This window comes from Chlorocebus sabaeus, chromosome 14 (assembly GCF_047675955.1).
Source record: "Chlorocebus sabaeus isolate Y175 chromosome 14, mChlSab1.0.hap1, whole genome shotgun sequence".
In the NCBI taxonomy this organism is placed as follows: domain Eukaryota; kingdom Metazoa; phylum Chordata; class Mammalia; order Primates; family Cercopithecidae; genus Chlorocebus; species Chlorocebus sabaeus.
This window is the reverse complement of record NC_132917.1, coordinates 45,775,104-45,800,884: the sequence shown is the minus strand read 5'-3', so window position 1 is coordinate 45,800,884 and position 25,781 is coordinate 45,775,104. Positions and strand designations below refer to the sequence as shown.

Genomic DNA, 25,781 nt, shown 5'->3' with positions numbered 1-25,781 from the left:
AGGAAGAACTCTGCAACTTAGCCAGAACCTCCTCACGAGGTTGTCTTCCTCACGGCTTCCCAGCGTGAGCCTGTGACACCAGCAGGACTCATCATTACACTTCCTAAATCAGAGGTCTGTTCCTGCAAATGCCTCCTGCCCCCAAACTCACTGTGCCCTGCTCCCCAACGCCCCAACATCCACCCTGTTCCACACTGGCCCTTCTCACCCGCAGGAGGCAAAGGTGGGGACTGTTGGTCTGAATCCCAGCTTTATCACTTAACTCCGTGTGATCCTGACCAAATGGTTAAGCCTCCCTAAGTCTGTTTCCTTATCTGCCCAAAGAACTGGCAAAAACGAGAGTGCTTTATTTTCCTTCAGAAACTGTTGATCTGATCTTTTTTTGTAAATTGTTTTTTAATTCCTACATGCCATGGGACTTGGGTAAGATTTATGAAATCAGCTTTTAAACAACTTGGATAGGCTTGCCACATAATAGGTGCTCAAGAAATATGTCTCTCCTTCCTCTTTATCACATATATGCTGCCTTATTCTAAGTTACTGTTTGCTGTGCCTTGTCACATCTCTCCTTCCCAGTCCCTGTTATCTCCCAACTGTGCCTCAAAAGATTCTGACACAAATTCTCCTGATCAATGAAGCAGTGTCACATCCCAGTTACATTCTATCACAGGCCTCTACACCTGTCAGCAGTGAGTCAAAGGTTTAAACGCACACTTTTACATATCAGCAGGCACTTCTGTGAGTGATCTAAACAATGAAATATATTACTCAGACAGAATACCAGAATCTTGAAACCGCTTCCAAAATTCCATTTCTGCCCAAATCTCAGGAATGTGTCCATTTTAATAATGAAAGGACATTTGTAATGGAGACCTTCAGGAAATGACACCTGTATACATTAGATTATAATATGGGTAGGTAAAAAAAAAAAATCAAGACTCACTCCAGCTCACAGTTGAAGTTGTAGTGGTTTTAAACTGCTTCAAAGTGAAATCCTTTCTTCAAACGTTATCTTCCTTGGAATGCTAACATGTGAAACAGTCGGCGTGGAGCTGTGCGGCTGGGTGGAATAGGTGGCACATGTAGGTCTTCCCCTAACAGTGCATACAGGGTGTGTGTGCCCAGCTGCCACCCACCACACACTGAAGCAACAGAGGCACCTCCACAAAATGTAATTTGAAAACCAACAGCTTGGCCGGGCACAGTGGCTCACACTTGTAATCCTGGCACTTTGGAAGGCCGAGGCAGGCGGATCACTTGAGGTCAGGAGTTTGAGACCAGCCTGGCCAACATGGTGAAACCCCGTTTCTACTAAAAACACAAAAATTGGCTGGGCCTGGTGGTGCGTGCCTGTAATCCCAACTATTGGGGAAGCTGAGGCAGGAGAATCGCTTGAGCCTGGGAGGCAGAAGTTGCAGTGGGCCGAGATTGCACCATTGCACTCCATCCAGCCTGGTGACAGAGCAAGACTCTGTCTCAAAAAAAAAAAAAAAAAAAGAAAGAAAGAAAAAGAAAACCAACAGCTTTAGAAAAATAAGCAAATAGTTTAGGAGAATGGGTAAATATATTCCTTAGTGGTAAAAAAAAAAAAAAAAGCCTACTAGCCAAACAGTATGCAGTAAGTCCTCACAATGTCATTGATAAGTTCTTGGAAACTGTGACTTCAATGAAAAGACATGTAAAGAAACCAGTTTTACCACAGGTTAATTAGTATAAAGAAGAGTTAAATTCCTAAGGCATATTTCTGGCTACAAAAACACCAAACTTCTAAGAAAAATTATTTAGAACACTTTGAACAGTAAAACTGAAATAACACTTCTAATATTAAACACCAAAGTAAATGTGAGCTATACATACGTTTAAGAAAGATGAAGAAAAATGAGTGAGAGCATCATTTACCCACTAGCTGCAGTTCAGGGTTATGGGTGGGTGGAACCTCTCCTGGTAGCTGAGGGTGCCAGCTGGGAACCACCCTGGACAGGACCCCATCCCATGGCAGGGCACACTCCACACACCTGCACTCAGATGGGGACCATTTAGACACACCAATTCTCCCGATATGCATAGCTTTGGGATTTGGGAAGAAACTGAAGTCCCTGAAGAAAACTCATACAGGCACGGGGAGAAAGTACAAACTCCACATAGTCAGTGGCCCTAGCCAGGAATTGATATTTTTCTCATTAACGTTATAAACAAATGACATTGAACAAAATCAGGTTACTCAAAGACCTGCTGTATACACACATATTTAATGTTAAAGATATTTAAGTCTTAGTTTGTATTCTATCAACACCAAATAGATTATTTACAAGTTGTACTCAAGTTGATGTTACAGAAAGAGAGAAATGTAAGTAGAAGGAGGCAGTTCTGCTGCAGAGAAGGCAGCACCATCACTGGCCAGCACTGGGCAGAACACGCGGTCCACTCACTGCTAACACCAGCTGGCAGGAAGCCAGGCACTTACCAGCCACCTGCAACCCCCCATGCAGAATGTCTACAAGAGGCCTCAGATACTGCAGAATCCTAGAAATCCCTTGGCTGAAGAATATTTAGTGACAAGGAAAACAGCTATATTACTAAGTGAAACCATTTTCATAGAGCATGATACTGATGTTATAAATATATATGTATGAACAGACACGTACTTTTCTAAAACTAGAATTATACACATCAAAACATTAGTAGCAGTCATGTGAATTGTTCTTATTGTCGTCTTTGTCCTCTTGTGACTTTTCCAAATTTTCTACAATTAATAAATAATCTTTGTGATTAAAAGACAATTTACAAAAGAAGATCAGGTCAACAGTTTCTGAAGGAAAATAAAGCACTGAGTTCTGGGCACTGGATAGATGCCAAGAAGGGCTTTTTTAAATATATTTTTTTGAGACGGAGTTTCACTCTGTGGCCCAGGCTGGAGGGCAGTGGCGGGATCTTGGCTCACTGTAACCTCTGTAGAGGCCAAGAGTTTCATGCTCCCATGAGGCTTCAAGTTCATGAGGCCGGGACTCCTACCTACCTTTCCCCATGCGTGTGTTCCTCAGCAGGCAGCATGACACCCCGTGATGTCCCATGGCACGGCACACAGCAGGTGCTCCAGTGAGCAATGGCTAAACAGACAGTGTGAAGGTCTCATCCTACTCCAGCCCATTTTGGATCCTTCCTGTGCCCACGGCCCCTTTTTCCTCCTTTCTCTCTTATACTTTCAGAAAACAGAAACATTTCCAGAAACAGGCCCTGATCGACCCTGCTCCTCTTGCCAGCTTAAGGGACATTAATATTTTTTAATCCCAGTGTCATTGAGTTCATGTAAAATAGAGCTGACACCCCTTCAGATCCCTTTTCATGTGTGTGACAGGAATTGGGGAAGAGGGGATTTGGAGGTGAGGATATCTGAAGTGGAGAATTTGGACAGGAGGACAAAGATGGACACAGAAATACACACTGAACAACAAAGGCTGTTGAAAAACCTTGATTCCAATCTGGGTTGTGCTGCAAAGAAATTATAAGACTTGACTGGGCCCTGGTTTTCTTATCTGTAAAAATGAGTGACCACAAATCACTAGGGAAATGCAGATTAAAACTATAATGAGATACTACCTCACACCCATCAGAATGGCTACTATCAAATAAAGACAGTAACAAGTGTTGGGCAAAGTAATAGAGAAATCAGATCAGAACCCTGGTGCACTGTTGATGGGAATGTAAAGTAGTTCAGTCATTATGGAAAATAGTATAGAGGTTCCTCAAAAAATTAAAAAGAAAATTACTATACAATCAGGAATCCCACTTCTAGGTATATAGCTAAAAGAACTGAAAGTAAGACCTCAAAAGAAATATTCAGACAACCATGTTCACAGTAGCATTATTCACAGTAGCCAAAACGTGGAAGTCAAAATGTCCATCCACAGATGATAAGTGAAATGTGGTATTATACGTATGATGGAATAGTATTTGGCCTTTAAAAGGAAGGAAATTATGACATATGTTACATCATGGATGAACCTTTAGGACATTCTGCTAAATGAAATATACCAGTCACAGAAACACATTACTGTATGATTCCACTTATAAGAGATACTTAGAGTCGTCAAGATTATGGAGATTGACAGAGTGGTTGTTGCCAAGCGCTGTGGGGAGAGGGAATAGGAAGATACTGTTTAATGGGTATTGAGTTTCAGGGTTGTAAGGTGAAAAGAGGCATGGAGATAGAGAGGGTTGATGGATGGACAACATTATGAATGTATTTAATACCACTGAACTGGACACTTAAAAATGGTTAAGATGGCACATTTTATATTATGTGTATTTTACCACAATAACAAATTCTGAAAAAAAAATGGGGAGTGAATAACCATAGAGTATGGTAGATTAACTCACAAAGACATCATGAAGCAGATATAAAATGGCTGATCTAAGTCAGGGCATTTTTTTTTTCTTCTTTTTTTTTTGAGACAGAGTCTAGCTCTATCGCCCAGGCTGGAGTGCAGTGGCACGATCTCGGCTCACCGCAACCTCTGCCTCGCGGGTTCAAGCGATTCTCCTGCCTCACCCTCCCGAGTAGCTGGGATTACAGGTGCCTGCCACCATGTCTGGGTAATTTTTGTATTTTTAGTAAAGATGGGGTATCATCATATTGGTCAGGCTGGTCTCGAATTCCTGACCTCAAGTGATCCACCCACCTCAGCCTCCCAAAGTGCTGGGATTACAGGCATGAGCCACTGCGCCTTGCCAGTCAGGGCATTTTTAAAAGCAAAGGTGCTATTCAAAGGTAAGGTTTCCTTATATGCAAAGAGGTTACATGAAGCTGCAGCAGTTAGATTAAGAGCCAACACATCCTTCTCTGCCCCTGGGACACACGAGCATTAACAAACTCCACAACTTTTCCTCTATCACATCGAATGAATCCTGTTATGCTTCAAGACCTGGGTGAAGTTGTCTTGCTCCATGAAGCCTTGCTTGATGGTGGAAACCAGTGACGGTCTTTCTCTGACTGGCCAGAGAACTGCCAGCCCATCTACACAGACACATGCCACCACACACATACACTCCTGCGTTCCTTTACAAGAGAGTAGAGCTTACCCCTCAACTAGTTTGACCAAAGGCCCTGCCATAAAAGTCTTGTCACACCTTGCAGTGATTTGCACACCATAGGTCCTCACTAAAGATGTGTTAATTGGCTGATCCGAATAAATGGCATTGCTGTCCAGCCCACTATCAGGCAAAGATGGTCTTCAGAAGTAAAGAGATGGAGCTCCCTAGAGTCTGATTCTATTAATAACTGATTCTACCAACACTAAGCCTGTAACCTCTACCACGGATCTCATTTCGCTAAACTCCATTGCAAATTACTGAGGCTATCTCTGCTTGAAATCTGTTATTGGCGAGCATATTGATTCCCAGGTGGCTGCCTGACCCACAAACCAACTGACTGTGTTGAGCATCTCGATCTCTTCTGGAAAAGCACTCACCAAACCTGCTCACGTACTCTCCAACTCCTTCAGAGTCACAGTGGTGTTGCCTCAGGCAGACAGTGTGGTCTAGCAGGAAAGAGACCCATCCTCAATGGCTCTGTCAGCTCATTTAGATTTAATCTGACATAGCCATCTCTTTAGAAGGAAATCTACCAATGGCCTTATTTTTACTTTGTTTTCTTTTTTTTTTTTTTTTTTGGTTTAGAGTTTCTGTTCTTTAGAGTTGAGTTCCTTGAAATGACACTTTCACTCCTAAGTTGTTAATGCTCCTTTTCTCACTTCTCCCAGTGCTCAGACAGATGATTCAAACGCAAATCACACAGATGATCTCAAGAATGTCTCCTGCTGCTTTTCCAGGATTTTTCCATGCTGCATTTTCCCTAGGGCAGCGAGGGAGATTGGCCCAGGGAGATTCTCTAGTTCACCCTTTGTTTCCTTTGCAGCAAAGCCCTCCAGAATTTGGCTTCCCAGGCCTGGCAGGAAATGCCAAAGGGTGGGGGATGGGTAGAATTGCGTAGAGATGAAATTTTTAAAGAGGAAAAATCATGAAATTATTCAAGACAGGTTTTGTGGGATCCTGTTGGAGAGAACGGTTTCAACAATGGGGGTCATAAATACAAATGCACAGACTCTAAAAATCTGGGAATTTCATTTCCTGTAACTTAAAAAAAAAAAAAAAAAAAAAAGCAAAAACAAAACTACCTCTCAGTGATTCCCCTATCCCTTGTAGTCAATGCCTGAATGGGAACCTGGGAACTGGGAGAGACAATTCCAAGAGTCACTTCCCGGCCTAAACCCTGACCAAGTCCCTAAGTTTTAGAACCTAGCAGTCCAATAAGGAGGGCTCACAGCATTACCTCTCCGTCTCTACCGACCGGCATCTGATCTTGTAGATGCAGGAATCTGTCTCCTTATTTTCCAAATACCCTCCCCTTCTCCTCTTCCTTCTTTGCTCTGATTCAGCCATTATCATTTCCTTGGAAGAAGTAGGAGATAGAATTAGTTGGGAGTTCAAGAATTGGAAAAATAATACAAATGAGGTTTGGAAATAATTTCTAGGTTTCAGCAGCCATGTCTTTGCCCCTACCCTCTTGCAAATGCTACCCATGCTTCCAGGTCCAGGGTAGGTTCTACCTCCATCAGGAAGCCTTCCTGACTAACTCCTTGTATGTCTATCTCTCCACTAGACAGTAATTGGCATGAGTTCAGAGTTGGTATTTTTTAGCTTTGTAGCCCCAGAATCTAACACAGTGTCTAGCACATAGATGCTTAACAATAAATACTTACCAATAAAGACTTGTAATTGAAACAATTACAGGCCATAATTTTTTTTTTTAAAGCAAGAAACAACTGTGGGTGTATAAGAAATTTTTTTTCTCATATGCAAGAAAATATTAAACACTACTGACAATGTCACCCACTTAAAAGTTATCTGGAATTTTTAAATATAACAATTTTGGTCTTTCGTTCACATCAACAGATACAGTTCTTTGTGGCTATGCCAATTTTGGTAAGCACCCTACCTTTATAAAATAAGAATTATGTCCAGGGTTTTTTAGTTGTAAGAGGGAGGACCTGGGAGAATGTGGCTACTTGATCTTAACTGGAATTGGAAGTCCTTTATTCCTCTTTCTGTACCTTATGTTTTGACAGTGAATTAAATCAAGTTTTGTAGAATTACCTACATGGTTCAGGTTACTCTTGCATTCCAAAGACACACTGCTTTGAATTTGACTGAAATTAAAACCATTGGCTTCATTTGTTGTTCTGTCTGCTTTTTCTTACTAGCCCTGGAGAGCTGGAGCCATTTTATTTGCTTTTGCCTTTCTAGATCCCAAGGAGAGGGATGGGGCACATGAGCCAAGGGTAGGCGGGTTCAGTACAGAAAAGCCCAAATCCCTCTTCAGCAGTAAGCTGGCCCTTCAGTGGGCTGCACTGACCAGACCCAAACCTGACTACGTCATCATGACTGATGCCAATGGGTTCGCACAACCATTGCCATTGGACATTCCCTCTTCAGCAGTAACGTGGCCCTTCAGTGGGCTGCACTGACCAGACCTGAACCTGACTACGTCATCATGACTGATGCCAATGGGTTTGCATGACCATTGCCATTGGTCACCATATTAGATATGGTGACACCACTTTACACACTTCTAAGTCTTTCCAGGCAACTTGTATATAGTGTGCAGCCTGAAGCTATGCATAATCTGTCAGAAGAAGTTCTCAAAGTAATGTTTCCAAAAGGACCATTTTTTTCCGATACATTGAAAAATAAAGGCTCACCTAAAAATAATTAAACTCGACTTAACATTATTGCTGTTCTGTGTATCATAATTAAACAAGTATGAAAGAAATCTTAATAGGATTGCAATCGGGTCTTTGTGTTCCTGAATGGTGTATTAGAGTCTTAGTGGAAACCAGGTTTTAGGTGGCTCAGAGGAACTGTCCTTTGTTTTCAGGAAAAGTGAAACTCAAGCAAGACTGAATTCTATGGCTACCAAACCCAGCTGCTATTCCCAAATCCTGTCCAAATCCTCTCTACCTTTCAAACCTTGGCTTGATCGCACTTCTTCCACTAGATCCTAGGGAAGACTTCCTCCTCTGAGCCTTCTTGGTTTGAATACTCCCATCTAGAACATAACTATTCAATGCTGTTTGCTACTCCCTCTTAGCTTGTGGAAGTTAGAATAACCTCCCAGTCTATTATCACTGAATGCTTCCACTTGAGAACTGTCTTCCTTTATGTTAATAACCCCCAGCATCTACCTCAGCATCAGGTCTCTTTAAAACCATGACAAACTATTGGTTTGTCATAGGGAAAGTCACATTTTAAAAAAGCTAAGTTGAAAGTTTATAAGCTGATTCTTCATCAGGTTCCTTTCAAAAGTAAGTTAAGATCCTTCCACGAGGTTAAAATATGATTCACTTTAGAAAAATTCAGTGAATATGCATCTGTTACACAAAGCAAAGTATTCTATGAAATTGAGGTGGTATGAGAGAGTTGGTGCAAAGCTGCTCCTGTGACTGTGGCTGCCTGACAGTGGCCCAAGAAAAGATAGTAAATATCTCAACTACAGCGGAAGCTCCTTCTCTGCCCATCCTCACCCTACAGCCATCCATGACAACATCCATGTCAGTTTGATCATTGTTCTGCCATAAAAGAAATCCCTGGTGTCATTTAACACCATTTTGTGCTCCAAAAGCTGCCATGTGATGAGGAATCCTTAGCCTTGATACTCTACAATGCACAAAGGAGAACACTGCTGACACTGAAGACATCCATTCCCACTCCCTCACTCATTCACCAAGCTGACCTTCAACTGTGGCTTCCCATGATACACCAGGTAGAGGGGCTCCATAGAGCCCTCACAACTAAACTGGACCCCTCCTAGCATGTTGGGCCTCTTGACAATGTGTGTAAAGAAAATGTGCCAGAGTGGCTCCCTGCCTAGAAAGCCACTTCAGACAGTGAGAGAAAGGGCTACCTGCTGGGGACAGGGGAAGTGGGAGGGTTCCTCCGACAGAAGGGACCCATGCTGGGTCGGGCACAAGAAAGCAGCAATGTGAATCAGAGCAAGGCCCCACTACCTTGGGAGTCCCAGAGACTAGATGAGATGCCAGGTCTGACTCTGCCAAGATGGAATGCCTATGAGCAAAATAGTTTTACTTCTCTGAAACCCAATTTTCTCACTGGTACCAAAAGGAAAGAAAAGAAAAAAAAAAAAAAAAAAAAAGGAAAGGAAAAGAGAGAGAGATAAAGAAAGATAAGGTGACTTTGAAAAAATCTTCCAAGTCTTTAATTCTGTCAGTGGGTACCTGTCAAGTGTGAGGCCCTGTGATAGGCACCATGGAAAATACAAAATATGACACATTTCTCATGAATCTAAAATTATGCTCTAGTGGAGAAAAGAAGAAAAGTTAACTCTATCACTGAGTCTCTATTATATAGGATTCTGTACATACATAAACCCATAAATATTAGGCATTACACAACACACATCAAAAATGAGAATAGCTAGTAATTCTTATACTTGTTCAGAAAAAGGGCTAGATTCTTATTAAATAGGGGTCTCAGGTGAAAGTTTTGTAGACAAGGAAATATGTGTCCTTCTTAAGATACGCAGAATGATTTCCAGATTTTCAGATGATATTTCTTATTCTCCTGAGAGATCAGAAGGATAGGAAAAATTCCACTGGATCAGGGTTCCTCAGTATGGAATGGGTATTGTGTGGGGGGGAGGTGCATGTGTACGTGTGTGTAAGACAGAGATGGGGACCCTGGAGTCAAATAAGTTGGGAAAAGTAGATTAAACAAGGTAATTTTGTTTTCATTGCAGGTCTCCTCAAGGATGCTAATAAACAAATGTGTGTTGAGACTAAGAGAGGTTATGTCTGCAGTGAGTCCAACTATGGGTCACAGAGTCCTTTGTTCTTACAGCTGCTCAAGTGATTGGGGTTCTGAGAAATCCTCTTTGGGAAACAGTGTACCAAAGATAATGTAAACTCCATGAGGTCAGAGACTAGTCTAGTTCACCACTGTATCTCCAGCACCTAGCATGGCATCAGATACACGGGAAGGATTTAATGAAATATAATTTTTAAAAAGTTTGCCAAATGACTCAAGGAATAACTGCTGAATTTTAAGTGGAAAAACTGGCATTCACAATGACATGGAGATGAGAATACACCCAGAAGCAGGGTATCACCTCCCCATGATGTCACCCTCAGGGTCTGGGTTCCACATAAGCCATGGCTAGGAGTTTCAGGTGATGTCTGTCTTTGCCTTCTCAAAAAGCAAACTACTACAAACATCCATAATGATCCTAAAAGACTCCTCCCAACCCCTCAAAAAGGATAACAAAATTAGAGCTTCATGAAGAACATGGTTGTTTCTTTACTAAAAACAGGTAACAAATCAGTTAATGATACTCAAGTCAGACTCTACCATGGAGTTATGGACGATCTTTGTTTCTTTACTGCCACCTTCTGGTTCCCAGACACCTATGTGGCAAATTAAAAATGCTGCCTTATATTTGTGTTTCACTATGAAATTTTAAGCATTTGTTCACATCCTTTACTTCAGATGACATTACACAGATTAGAAGAGATTAAGGTGGCCTTTACTCTTTTTCATATGACATGAAAGTAACTTACAAGTTAAGTGAGTTGATCAGTGATAGAAAGTTAGGAGCAGAGCAAGGACTAACCGCACTTGGTTTTTCCAATGAGCAAACAGTGAGTTTAGCCATTTGGCTTTGTCCAGCTCTAGCTGCAAAGAATTCTACAGCTCTCTCATCCCTTCACAAGCACAACCTTGAATGGAAAATCCAGTGCCCTAAAAAAGAAGATGCTGTTCAAATATATCCTGATCTTTTCAAGGGTAAAACCCATCCCACTTTACAAAGTCTTTGAGAGAACAATGTAGAGGGTCTAAAATCAGTATTTTATCCGATAGTCAAGATGTCCCAACATGGCGGCCAGCCAACTTCTTCCTAACATACCTTGGTCTGGAAGCAGCAGTAGAGTTGGGTAAGGTAAGGGTGTTTCCGTGCCAGAGCCAAAATCCTCTTCTCTGTCATTGTGCAGTCCACGTCATCATCCTGAAGGATGACGTCCTTCTTTAAGACCTTCACAGCATATACTTCATCTTTGCCCTTGAGTTCTGCCAACATGACCTGCAATCAATCAATTGCCTCTATCAATCTATGCATGCATGGAATAAAAAGAAGAAACATAAGCTAATACCAAATACTTTAAAAACTAATTATGTTTTTTCTTTGATTTTAAATATTATTTTTATTTATTTATTTATTTTGAGACGGAGTCTTGCTGTGTCACCCGGACTGGGTGCAGTGGCACGATCTCGGCTCGCTGCAAGCTCTGCTTCCTGGCTTCACGACATTCTCCTGCCTCAGCCTCCCAAGTAGCTGGGACTACAGGTGCCTGCCACCACGCTCGGCTAATTTTTTTGTATTTTTAGTAGACGGGGTTTCACCGTGTTAGCCAGGATGGTCTCGATCTCCTGACCTCGTCATCCACCCACCTCAGCCTCCCAAAGTGCCGGGATTACAGGCGTGTGTAATTTTAAATATTATAACAAGCCAGGTGTGGTGGCATGCACCCAAGATACTTGGGAGGCTGAGGTAGGAGGATAATTTGAGCCCAGGAGTTACAGATCAGCATGGGCAACACAGCAAGACCCCCTCTCAAGATGTATATGTAATGTTTAAGAAAACTTCCTATTCTACAGTTACTACAATTTTACCGTTACTACATTCTAATAGTTACTACAATTTATTTATTTTTAATCTCTGGCACAGTGCCCAGGCATAGAAAAGAGAAGTTCAATGCACATCTGTTGAATGGTTATTCATATGTTTATATGTGTTTGTCATACTTACAATTACAGTACATCAAATATTTTTACAGTTACAGTAAAATATTGTAACTATTTTTAACTGAACGTTATCTTACAGACATTCTCCACGTGGTCTCCATCATTATCACGGTTGCTTATATTCAATTCAAGTAAACATAATTTATTTAACCATTTCCCTCAAATTAGACACTTAAGTTATATCTAATCATTAAGTATTATGTAAATTGTATTGAGTATTTTTGTACACAATTAAAACAATTCCTCTTGGATTACATTTGTAAGATGGAAACTCTCATAAGTAGATTAAAGGGTTAAGCATTTTGCACATTTCCTATTTTCAAAAAGGATGTGTGATACAATGTGGCACTAGTAATGTAGGAGTGTTGGAGTTTCACCAACATTGAATAGTTTCACTTAAAAAGTCTTTTTGCTCACTTAATAGGTGTGAAATGTTACAGTGATGCTATTTTAACTTAAAATGAAACCTTAAAAATATGTTTTCTGACTGTATTTCTTTTGGTGTAAATTACTCCCATCTCTTTTATTATGCTGCTATCATATTAATTTCTTACAAATTTATACACATATGATATATAAAGATACTAACCCTTTACTTTCTGTAAAAGTTTTTCTAAGCCTGTTTTATGATTTTCTGTTATTTTATTCTATTGAAAAGAATCATGTATCTTTATGTAGTTGAATCTGTCCTTGTTTGCCTTTATAGTTTCTTTTATAACTTTGAAGCTGGAAACGTGATTCCTATTCAAGAGAGCTAATTAACAGTTCTATTTTCTTAAAGTGTTCCTATCATTTGATATTTTTGCACTCATTTACCTACAAACGTCACAAGCCTTTCTCTTCTTAAATAAGTAACTCCTAAGTACAGTATTCCAATGTAAGTCATCAAAGCTAAAAAGCAGCCATCAGAAACTTAATGAGGGAATTCATGATGTTAACCTGAAGACTTTTTGTCGCCCACATATTTTACAGACTCTTTAAAACTGGCTCAAACTTTGGCTGTGATTTTTCCTAAGAGATAACCTAAATGCTCCAAAGTCATCTAAGTTCCCATCCTGCCTACACTATATGAAAACCTAGAATCTTGGAGTCTTGCTCACAATTAGACTGCATCCTGCTCACGTCCCAGAATTATGCCTAACCAGAGGACCTCTTCTTATTTAGCCAGTCTCTAAAGAATGTAATTGCTTCAGCTTTTGCCATTTAAGTAAACTCCAGTTACCTTCCCACCAGAGTGATATCAGGGTGAGATAGGGGCAGGTGAGACAGCTGGGAACCAGGTGGGATGGACCAGCTGATTGACAGGCTGCTGCTTTCAAGAGTCCAGGACATGCCAGGGCATGTGATCCCAGGAGCTTCCTGGTCCCCAGAGCAGGATCTCCCAGAACCTCTCAGGAGGTCCCAGAAAGGTGACTCCCAGGCTCAGCTCTGAATACAGCCAGGGAACAATCAGAGATCTCAGGTGAAATGCAAACAGCTTCCTCTGCTTCCTGCCCCCTCATCTTCTTTCTAAAATGAACAAGGCTTAATTTTTCCATTTCACCTAGCCATCAGAATGGTTTATTGAGCATACTAAAGGCTTTATTGAGCATACTAAAGGCCACACCCCATACCACTGCGTTCATCTCAGTGGGGAACAGGATATGGAGAATGGCACCAAGGACAGAGGACCCTGATACAAGGCATGAGATGATTATTCCCATTCTCTTGCCACATATAGAGGATAAACAAAACATTTACTACATGCCAGAAAGATCAGTTAAATAAAATTTACCTTCCAAAGTAATGCATGCTAAATTTGCTTTGAACCCTGGGTTTACTGAGGGCAGGAATTCATTCTCAAAGTCTTCATAATGAATTAAAAACAGAATTTCAGCTGGATCTCTGAAGCAGGGAAGACATGTATTGATACTATTATTAACTTGGAACACTGAGGATTTAAAACTTTCCAAAGTGCTTTCTCATTTACCATCTCACTTGATTCCCGTCCCCATTCAACAAATGAGAAAAACTGAATTCCAAAGAGATTAAATCACTATGTGAAAGTCTCATATAGCCAATTAATAGTAGAACCAGGGTTCCTATCTGCTTGGCCTCAGGTCATTTGCACTTACAAGGAAGGAAAGAAAACCTAACGAGATCAGTCTGAAAAGTTCCTCTCTCAATCTTAGATCAAACAGATGAAACAACGCTAAGGAGTAGAACAAAACCAGCAGTTCCACCCATGTGTGCCACAGACCTTGCCAAAGCTGCCTTTGCCCAACACCTTGATGAAGTTGAACTCATCCAGGCCCAGGCGCTTGGCCTGGCCTTGCCGGACTTCGCCATTCTCACCAGGGCTCAGCTGGCCATCAGGAGATGATGCCGACCGGTGCTCCTCCCCTCGGTTGTCAAATGACAAGGCTTTCCGAATGTTGTTCTCAAGTTCTTTTATTTCTAGGGCCAAGGGGAACAAGAAATTGCATTAGTGCATACCTCATAAGCTGTTCCATTAGGACTCAACACTCAGACTTTCCCCTGTAAGCTCTCAGTCCTCTTTCTGGTTCTTCATAACAACAGATCCAGTGTGGCACCCCTTTGTATGTTCCTTCATCTGTTCACCATATTCTCGTTGGCACCCAATGCGCAGCAGAGCCTAGGTATGCAAAGAGGAGGAGGACACAGTCCCTTCCCTGCCCTTGTAAACTCCAGATTACACTGGACCTGGCCGTCTCTCTGAAAGCCCCCTTTGGCTAGTAGCCTATTCCATTGTTCTAGGTGCAGCACACAAATCTGGGCCCTTTGTAGAATTCTGCAGAGTCACAGGTATCCTTCAAGTTTCCTTTGAAGATGAGAACAACGAATCAGGAACTGTCATCACAGTAATCATTGGTGATATAATTATTTCAATAACCGAGCCATCAGAATGGTGGCTGATCACTGAAGGTGGAAACCTTCACACCTTCCAAAAGCCTTTACTCAGCCTTGTTGCTGGGTTTCTTCTAAATACCCATCTCACACAAGGTTATCTAACAAAACGAGCAATGGGCTTATTATTAACAACAGAATTGCTTTCCCAAGTGACATGTTGCAAACTTATCTCCAATGGGGCGGGAATTTCTCAGTAAAACTTCTCAACTATGAGACAGTCTTGTGCCCTACTCTAGAGCTTGTGACTTGAATTACCTGGGGGAGATAATGCTGGATGATCCTCTGACCTTTTCTATTTGAAGAAGCTTTACTGTTAGCAACTCATTCATCAAGACACACAGTCTTTTGTGTGGAAATGGGCGTCTTGAGCATAATCCGATTTTAAATGATGCTTGTGAATAACGGATTACAGAAGGCGAACACAGCCTATTAGCCCTTGGGAATCAGAATTAGGCATGAGTGACAGAAAGAGATCTTCAGCTTCTTTTCAGGAGGACAGAGTCCCATAAGGGCTCACTCAAGGAATCCAGAGATCTTTCCTAGATCTGGAGTTTGGCTCCTCTGAGATGTGTTGGGGAGGGTGAAGTGGGGGAAAGCTGCTAAGTCTGCAGACCCTCCCCTTGCCAATTCAGCAGTTATCTGCCTATCACTTAGCTTGACTAAGTAACTTTTAATCTCACCATAGAGCTAAAAGCCTCAGTTATTAAATGAATTTTGGAAGGCAGAACATAGTTGTTTAGGGACACCAAAGCTTGAAGAAAAAGTTTTTCTATTTATTCTTACAAGGGAAGAAAAATAAACTATGTCTGATTTCTGTTGTGTAATAATGTCACTCAGAGGGACATCTGTGCTCACATCACTACTGGGAAATCCTGGCCCCTGTGTCAAGTGGGATGAGCAGAGGCCCTGGGGAGCACTGCAACCTGCCACTATACCCATCCAATGGCAGAGCTCAGAGCCAGAGAGCATGCGGGGCAGGAGGCAGGCCTAGAAACCCTGGTCTCTGAACTCTTACTTGGGCTCTCTTTCCCATATGACCCTGTCTCCCTGAAGCTCCCAAAGGGAATCTCAGTCTCAGAAAGGAACACGTGAAAACCCCCAAACTGGTCTGGGAAAATAGCTACAAGTTCTGCAGCCCCAGAGTACTGTCAGGCTGCTTATGAATGCTTCAAATCTCATTTGGAATGAGGTAGAGTGTAAAGACACAGAAAGTTAATTGGAGTAGCACGAAGAGGGACTGAGACCAATTATTTTGTGGCCTCATGGCTGGCGCATGACCCCCAAAGCTCTTTTTATTTACTCCTGGGTAAGAAGGTCTGGGTCATGGTGGTGACCTCCAAGGAAGGTTTGATGGCAGGGTTTCTGAGAGTGGGTCCCTCCGCCAGCATGGGTACAGTCTTGCCCTTACCACTGACTTATCTCCAAACCTTGACAACACTCTGACCTTCCACTTCCCACATGCTAACCTGGGGGACAGTAATGAAGCACCACCATAGAGTGGGTGTGGGCATAAAATTAGGATAATGAATACAAAAGGGAATATAGAAAACCAGGCACCATTGTCAGGCTGGGTTGGGTATTCCTGTTCTGCAGATGCATATGTCCCTTACCAGTCATATCTGGTAATGGTCACCAGAGTAGGAGGTTTTGCAAGTGTAAGTCCCTCTTCAGCCTTAGCATTCTCAGATGGCTGCAGAATTATTACTGTGCAAATTATGTCCACAGAACTTATTGTCTGAAGCATATTCAGACAGAAGGAGCTATCTGGAGCTGTAGACGGGAATCAGGCCTGGGACTGGCCTCCTTCCCACTTCTTTTCTCAGTCTCTCCTCTAGCTTCATCTTTCTATCCCCATCCACTCACAGGCCAGGATGGAAGACATCTTCCCTCACCCAGACCCAAACTCAAGCTGATCTCAGGTTTTGGGTATGATGATGGGGAAAGGAGTGTCAAACTCAACTCAAGGGAGTGGCGCTGACAGGTCGAGGGCCAGGCAAGAGCTTTAAGAGAGGGAGCTGTACCCTTCTCTCTCTAGTACCCTTGGAACCAGGGACAGAGGCAAGGGAAAACAGAGAACCATAACATCATACACTTGCTCTCCTCTCACCCTGGCCTGGAAGGAATTTAAAGCCGATATGGCCATGGAATGCCCAGCCCTCAAGAAGGTCTTATAGAATGAAAGAACTATTAAATCAACAGGCAAAGGGTGTGTGAAAACCCGCCAAGGCTGCTAGCTATTTCAGCTAACAAGCTCACTCTTGGTTAAAGAGGCCTCAGAGCTCCTTGGTCCATCCAATGGCAGAACTCAGAGGTCAGGAAGCAAATCTGAGGGTCTCACCCTGGTCACAAGGGGAGGTGGGTGCTGACTTGGATCGATCTTCCTCAGATGGTGAGCTTCCAGAAGCAGGTTGCGGGGACTCGGCACCAGCAATGAGCTAGAGAGGAGAGAAAGCAGGGACAGAGGCATCAGAAGGGAGGTTGAGAGTTTTCTGATGTCAAAAGCATCAAGATGCCATACAAGAGCCGTGAGAGTTCCCAGAGTAGCGGGAACTCAGTAGATCTCTGTCCTCTTGCAGCCATCACTGAAGTAGACAAAATGAAGTTGGATCTCTCTGTGACTTCTGACCAGAGCAAGAACCACAAAAGGAATTTCAATGCACCTTCCCACATTCACAGAAGGATGATGTCTTCCCTTTGTTCCAAAGAGCTGAGACAGAGGTACAATGTTTGATCCAACCTCATCCAAAAGGATGAAGTACTTCGGGTTGTGCGAGGACACTATAAAGGTCAGCAAATTGGAAAAGTAGTCCAGGTTTACAGGAAGAAATACATCATCTACATTGAATGGGTACAGCAGGAAAAGACTAATGTACAACTATCCATGTAGGCATCTACCCCAGCAAGCTAAAGCTGGACAAAGACTGCAAAGAGATCCCTGAATGGAAAGCCACATCTCACCAAGTAGGAAAGGAGAAGGGCAAATACAACGAAAAAACAGTTGAGAGGATTCAGGAATAAATCTTACATACAACTTTCATTAAAAACCACTAAAATGAAAAAAAAAAAAGAGAGAGAGAGAGAGAGTTCCTAGTACCCAGTGGCACCTGCTGAATTGATATTCTGAAGCACAGACTCAAGGTTTCATTTACCAATTAAAGGGAAGAAAATAAGAGACTTCAGTTTGTTCACTTTTTATTCTACCCAAATACAATTGACCTTTCTAAGCAAAGCTCAACCCCATGTCTTCCATAAAGCCCCCCTCCACCTATCCAAGCAATGCAAGTTATCTCACACAAAGCAATGTGATACTTGTCTCTAACACCTGTTTGGCACTTATTAATTATCTTATTCAGCTTTCTATAGTTAGCACCTTTGTATGTATACTGGGAGGGGTTCTCTACTTAAGTAGACTATAGGATATTTGAAGGTAAGACTCTGGCCGGCACTTTTAATGCCCCTAGTGACTTATACAAAGTAAGAAACATAATAGATGCTCAATAAATATTTTCAGATATATTGATATTTGTTGGCAAATTTTAATAGAACACCTCTAGTGAGGTTTGTTCTTTGGCATAGATGCTGGCATATCGCACTTTGAGTCTCCATTAACATCACTGGCTTAGACTCAAAGATCACAAGCAATTCTGCTCCCTTTTAGTACTTACTCTTGGTCTACCTGCTGTGCACACACATCCTTTCTGGATGATGGCCTAGTTGCAAGGGGCAACACGAGGGCTACCAAAGCACCAGAAAGTCTGATATTCCTGCAAAGAGGCCTTGAAGCTTTAGACCAAGGGCGCTTCTCTCCCATCCTCTCACAGTGACTTCAGTTACCAACTTAGTTTTTCCAATTTTTGCATCAGAAGCATCCCAGCAATAAAAATATCAGGACTACAGTCCGTCAACCTTCTACCCTGCCCCTTCTTGAATTTCTCCATGTTGGCTTCTTACCTGTTAGTTCTTCCAAATCCAATACAAGGCAGACAATGCCTCACAGCTGGCATGATAGCCCATGTAAATATACGGCAAAGAGAGCTGGTACTGAGCTTTCTTTTAAATGTTTCATGACAAAGATTCTGTCTTAATTTACTTCTAGACAAGAATAAAAGCCACGTCTCCTGAAAAGGGCCCTCTCTAGAGCTTTTAAATGTGTCTGCGTAACACTGTCATCACAGAGTGTTCGCTCAGCTCGCTTCTTCAGCAGGGCCCTAGCATTCTCGGGTACTGATATTCTGCTTGCCATTCCAGAGCCTTGGGTCAACAACTGAAGTCCTGTTTCCACCAATGGGATTTAAAAAGCTGAGAAGAGCCACCAAAAGCACAAAGTCTCGGTTATCTCAACCAAGGAGAAGAGAATTTCTTCTGCAACCCTTGCAAAACAGCTCTGCTTATTGAGAAAACAGAGTAGAAGGAGAAGTTTAAGAAAATAAGAATACTTCAACCTTTCCTATACAAGAGAAGCAATATAGAAGAGCCATGGGTAGCTTCTAACATGACAAGATGACCAGGAAATGCAGGAAATGCCTTTAGGAGACATTTCAGGGCAAAACTCAGGGAGACTATTTAGGTGTCAAGATTGCAGAGGTACCTAGAGTCAGACTTGCTTTTCTAGCAGGGGGCTTGAGGATGTTTGCCACTGGGCAATGAGGGCCACTCCCCACTGCACCCTTCACTCAGATTTTCTGCCCCGTTAACATGGTTCTAATTATCTCATAACTTACTTTTCAAAGACATCTTAAATTTTCTAGGCTAGGAGCCAGGGCTAAAGAAGAGCCTACAAACGAAATGCTACAGATGCTTTTCCCTCTGTTTACATCTGTGGGTCCTGACTTACCAAAATAACATTTTGGCAAATGGATCTCTTCTTACTGATATTTAGAATGTCACAGAGATAGAGACAGTTTTGGTCTCCAAAGAAAGGCCCAGATGTTTTGTGTCGCAAGACATTAACAATATTCCCTGGGCAGCTCAGTGCTGGTACGATCACAAATCATCTTGGCTTCCTCCCTAGAAAAGAATGTAGTTCCAGTTCTTCATCCATTTATCTTCATTATAATGATACCAAGGGTGAAGTTCAGACACTAACATTGCTTTCATGCCAGCTCTGGAAGCAGATAAGTCCATTTCCTTGTATAGAGTTGTTAAGCTTTTTCTAGAAGGAATTTCAAATTCCTCATCTCAAAGTTTATGTTTCTCTGGCAAACTAACCCTTGAGGCTTTCTTTGTTTTCACTTCACTTTTGGAGGTGAAGAAGACATTAACGGTACCTGCCTGGCTTCTATCTTTGTTTTTTGCTTTAAACACTTGCAGTTTTGAGTAAAATACCTCAAACCCAGGAATCTTATTACCTCAACTCCAGAGCACCCTCTGGAAGCCAGCACAGAAATGCCAGCCTGAAAAGGGCTCCAGAAACACCGCCAAACAGCCAGTTACCTTTTTCCTCCTCTGGCCGCTGTTGGTGATTTTGTCTGGGGTAACGCCCAGGTCAGCCAGCACTTTGGCGATTCCTCTGGCATCCACTCCACAGTTGGGAGCCACGTTGGTCTCACATCGACGGTGAACATTCATTTTGCAGACTGTAAGGAGACATGGAGAAAAGACAGATAAGTATTCATGGCCTAAGATGTTACTTCTTTCCTTTGAGATTGTATTATATGTTCATGAAGTATTACATGTTCATTTAAGATATAATTTGGAAAATATAGAAAAAGATATATATATATATATATATAAGTCTTACATCATACAGAACCAAAATCATTCATTAAACTACCTTGCAGAGATAGCCACTGTTTCTAGTACTTCCTTCCAGCCATCCTTTCTATGTATATTAAATATGGATAAGTAAGTAAATATCACATTTATATTTCTTTCCAGGGAGTGGACACTGACTCTAGAAGAAGTTAATTCCTTTCTCTGAAAAAAGCTAATTTGGATTCTGGACCCAAATAGGTCATGTAAGTATACAGTCTACTCCATTACTTGATTAAAATGTTGGAACATTACTGAGAGAAGAATAACCAGTGGTTGGACTTCTAAGGCCCCTTTCAAATCTACCGTCTGAATTCAATGAATTCCTTTGTGTTTCCCTCTTAACTTAGTTGTCCTTGGTGTACGACATCAAAGGTGAAAATAACCTGCTCATTTTCAGTCTGGCACTTAAGGAGCTTAGAAGTCAGCAGCACTCCATTCTAACAAGCAAAATGCTGAACGAACTACAAAATCAACAGCTCTTCCGAGATCCACCAAGTGAAGTGAAGTCCTAGAGCAAACTGAAACTGCTGCTCCCAAAATTAGACAGCCAGCCAGGCGAATACAGAGAATCACAACTTACTGAAGCAGAAATCTCTATAAGAACAATGCTGGGGTAGAAAAACTGTAACTGTAACCGACAAACGGGGGGCTCAGAACAGACAAACCTGAGAGTCAAAAACTCTAAGGGGGACCCAGTCATTGAGTTGATAGACCTTTGTATGTTCAGTTGAGAGTTGTGCTCTTTAGGAGCTCAACTAGATTCTCACAGTAAATATGGAGAAAATCTCATGATTTCGGTGTGGGGGTTGGGGGTGGGGAACATGGGGAGAGAGCTATTTTTTTAAATAGGCCAGAGCACTCTGCTCTTCTTAACGAGGATTTCTCTTAGCAGAAACTATTTTATCAGAGCTTAAACGATTGAGGTTTTATCAGACCCTGACTGATCTGGGGGCAAGGAAATCCCCAACTCCAGCCCACTCTAGCCATCCTGTTCTGTCTAAGGCCAGGGGAGGACTGAACAGCACTTGTGAGGTTCACAGTTCAAAGGCACAAATTCATGAAAAGACCTAATCACAGGTCTATATAATACTTTCCCTCCCTCCACACCTCACTCACATTACTCACAGCCTATTTACTGGCAGTTCCTTTTACCCAGTACATAATGTCTGGCAAGCAAAATTGTAAGGCATCCTAAAAGGCAAAACAAACAAACAAAAACAACAACAACAACGAAGCCCAGTTTGAAGTGACAAGGCAAACATCAGAACTAGACTCAGATATAGCAGGGACACAGGAATTATCAGACTGGGAATTTAAAACAACTGTGATTAATATGCTAAGGGTTCTAATCAATAATGTCCACAGCATGTGAGAACAAATGGGTAATATAAGCAGAGAGACGGAAATGCCAAGAAAGAATCAGAAGAACTGCTAGAGATCAAAAACACTAACAGAATGAAGAAAGCTTCTGACGGGCTTGTTAGTAGTCTAGACATGGCTGAAGAAACAATATCCGAGCTCCAGGATATACCTATAGCAGCTTCAAAAATGAAAAAATAAAGAGAACAAAGACTGGAAAAAATATCCAAGGACTGGGTGAAACTACAAAAAGTATAATATATGCATAAAGAGACTACCACTACAAGGAGAAAGAGAAATGAACAGAACAAAATATTAATATTTGATACAATGAGGACAGAATTTCCCAGAACTAACGTCAGACACCAAACCAAACCACAGCTCCAGGAAGCTTGAAGAACGTCACACAGGATAAATGCCACAAACAAACAAACAAACAACAAAACAAAAAAACTATACCTAGGCATATAATTTCTAAACTACAGAAAATCAGTGATTTAAAAAATGCTGAAAGACGTCAAAGGAAAAAAAAAAGTCTTACCTATAAAGGAGAAAAAATAAGAATTACTTCCAACCTCTCCTCAGAAACCATGCTAGCAGGAAGAGAATGAAGTTAAACATTCAAAACGTTGAGATAAAAACCCCACCGATCTAGAATCCTCTACCCTGCAATATTATCCTTCAAAAGTGAAGGAGAACTTAAAACTTCCTCAGACAAACAAAAATTGAAGGAATTTATGGGCAGTGATCTGCCTTGTAAATGTTAAAAGTAGTTCTTCAGAGAGAAGACAAATGATACAGCTCAGGAAGTTGGATCTACAAGAGAAAGGTGAAGAAATAAGTGGAGGTAAAATAAAAACTTTTATTTTTATTCTTAATTTAACAGCTAATAGTTTGCCCAAAATCATAATATTAACAATGTGCTGATTATGTGTAATTATAGTGTTTACATATATGCTAGGTATGCTTATGTGTAAGTGAAATAAATTATAGTAATGAGACAAGGATGGCAGGGAGGAATTAGGATAATTTTGTTATTATAAGGTACTTGTACTGTCATGAAGTAGCACAATATTATTTGAAAGTAGATTTGGATTAGTCGTAAATGCATACTGCAAACTCTACAGCAAGCACTAAAAAAAGTAAAAAAAAAAAAGCATAATTGATATGCTAAGAAAGGAGAGAAATAGAATAGGATCATATTAAATGCTCAATTAAAACCACAAAAGGCAGCAAATGAGTGGAAGACAAACATAGAAACAAAGAACAAGGGCAACAAATAGAAAACAGTACCAAATATAGTAGATATGAACACAACTACATCAATAATCAATAATCATTGACCTCAAATATCAATGGTCTAAATATACCAATTAAAAGACAGATTGTTAGAGTGGATTAAAAAAACCCAAGACACAACTAACTGTATGTTGTTCACAAGAAACCCACCTTAAAGACACATACAGACTAAAAGGAAAGACATAGAGTAAGATATACCATGCTAACACTAATCCCAAAAAAGCAGAAATAGCAAAATTAATTTGAGACCCAGCAGACTTCAGAGCAAGGAAAGTTATTAGGGATAAAAAGGTCAATTCTCAAAAAAGATGTAATTTTTAACGTCTATGTACCTAAAAACAGAGCATCAAAATAAGTGAGGCAATAATTGATGGAACTACAAGGAGAAACAGATGCTGCTGCTATTATAGTTGGAGACTGCAACACTCCTTTATTCAAAAATAAACAGATCTAGCAGGCAGCAAATCAGAACATAGTTGAATCAACAGCAACATTAATCAAGTGAATATAACTGACATCTATCAATAACTTCATTCAGTGACAGAATACACATTCTTCTCAAGACATGAAGCGGCCGGGCGCGGTGGCTCAAGCCTGTAATCCCAGCACTTTGGGAGGCCGAGACGGGCGGATCACGAGGTCAGGAGATCCAGACCATCCTGGCTAACACGGTGAAACCCCGTCTCTACTAAAAAATACAAAAAAATAGCCGGGCGAAGTGGCGGGCGCCTGTAGTCCCAGCTACACGGGAGGCTGAGGCAGGAGAATGGCGTGAACCCGGGAGGCGGAGCTTGCAGTGAGCCGAGATCCGGCCACTGCACTCCCGCCCGGGCGACAGAGCGAGACTCCATTTCAAAAAAAAAAAAAAAAAAAAAAGACATGAAGCAATCATCAAGAAAGATCACATTTTGGGCCATAAGACACACCTTAACAAATTTAAAAGAATGGAAATCATACAATGTCGGCTTTCAGACCACAATGGAATTAACCTGGAAATCAATAACAGAAAGATAGTTCAAAAATTCCAAAATACTTGGAGATTAAACACATTGCTAAACAGCATATGACTGAGAAAAGGAATCTAAAGATAAACTTTAAAATATTTTGAATTAATTAAAATACAACTTATCAGCCGGGCATGGAGGTTCATGCCTGTAATCCCAGCACTTTGGGAGGCCAAGGCAGTCAGATCACTTTAGGTCAGGAGTTTGAGACCAGCCTGGCCAACATGGTAAAACCCCATCTCTACTAAAAATACAAAAATGAGCCAGGTGTGGTGGTGCATGCCTGCAATCCCAGCTATTTGGGAGGCTGAGGCAGGAGAATCGCTTGAATTCGGGAGGTAGAGGTTATAGTGAGCCAAGATCGTACCACTGCACTTCAGCCTGGGTGACAGAGTGACACTCTGTCTCAAAAAAATAAATAAAATAAAAATAAAAAAGGAAATAAAATAAAATACAACTTATCAAAATTAGTGGGATACAGCAAAAGCAGTGCTTCAAGGGAAGTACTTCAAAGGAAGTTTGAATGCATACATTAGGAAAAATATTCTAAAAATCAATAATCTAAGCCTCTCTCTTAGCAAACTAGAAAAAGGAGACCAAAGTAGCTTACTTAAATCCAAAGTAAGCAGGAGAAAACAAATAATAAGAATTAGAGCAAAAATCAATTGAATTAAAAACATAAAATCAATAGAGAAAAATCAACAACAAAAAGCTGGTTCTTTGAAAAGAACGATAGACTCAATAAGCCTCTAGTAATGCTAGTGAGAAAGAGACAGAGAGAGAGAAGACACAAAGTATTAATATCAGAAATGAAAGAGAGGACATCATTATGGACCCCATGGGCATTAAAAGAATAAAGGAGTATTATAAAGAATATTATGCCTACACATTTGATAATCCACACAAAATGAGACTAATTCCTTAAAATACACAATCTGCCAAAACTTACACACGAAGACATACACAATAAATAGGCTTATCTTGTAAAGCAATAGAATCAATCATTAATAACCTTTCAAAACAGAAAGTACTAGGCCCAAATGGTGAATTCTACCAAACACTTAAGGAAGAAATTATATCAATTCTCTATAATCTCTTCTAGAAGAAAGAAACAGAGGTAATATATCCTAACTCATTTTATGAGGCCACCATTACCATAATATCAAAGTAAAGATATTATTTTAAAAACTACAGACCAATAGCTTTTATGAATATGAATGCAAAATCTTCAACAACAATCAGCAAATTGAATCCAACAATTTATAAAGAGAATTATACATCATGACCAAGTAGGATTTATCCCAGGCAAGCAAGGCTGGTTCAACATCTGAAAAATCAACTAATGTAATCAATTATGTCAATAGACTAAAGAAAGAAAAAAATCAAATAGTTCTAACAATAGATGTAGACAAAGCATTTGACAAAATCCAAATTTATTTATGATAAAATATCTCAGCAACCAAGGCATAGAAGATTTCCTCAACTTAATGAACATCAACAAAAACCCTATAGCCAATATCATACTAAGATCAGGAACACAAAAAGGATGTTCCCTCTCACCACTTCTTTTCAACCCTATACTGG

At 40.9% G+C, this 25,781-nt stretch overlaps 1 protein-coding gene and 1 pseudogene across 2 annotated transcripts in view; one reads left to right on the top strand and one right to left on the bottom strand.

Annotated features, from left to right (window-relative positions):
• PRKCE (protein kinase C epsilon) overlaps positions 1 to 25,781 on the bottom strand; it is a 538,653-nt gene that overhangs the window by 166,724 nt on the left and 346,148 nt on the right. For both annotated transcript variants that reach the window (XM_007970759.3, XM_073022947.1), the window contains 4 exons: positions 20,215 to 20,357; positions 17,120 to 17,216; positions 14,111 to 14,307; positions 10,976 to 11,149 (listed from right to left, as the gene is read on the bottom strand). In XM_007970759.3, the coding sequence (XP_007968950.1) occupies positions 10,976 to 11,149; positions 14,111 to 14,307; positions 17,120 to 17,216; positions 20,215 to 20,357 (611 nt within the window). The remainder of the gene's footprint in view (positions 1 to 10,975; positions 11,150 to 14,110; positions 14,308 to 17,119; positions 17,217 to 20,214; positions 20,358 to 25,781) is intronic.
• Positions 17,232 to 18,758, top strand: LOC140713323 (large ribosomal subunit protein uL24 pseudogene; annotated as a pseudogene).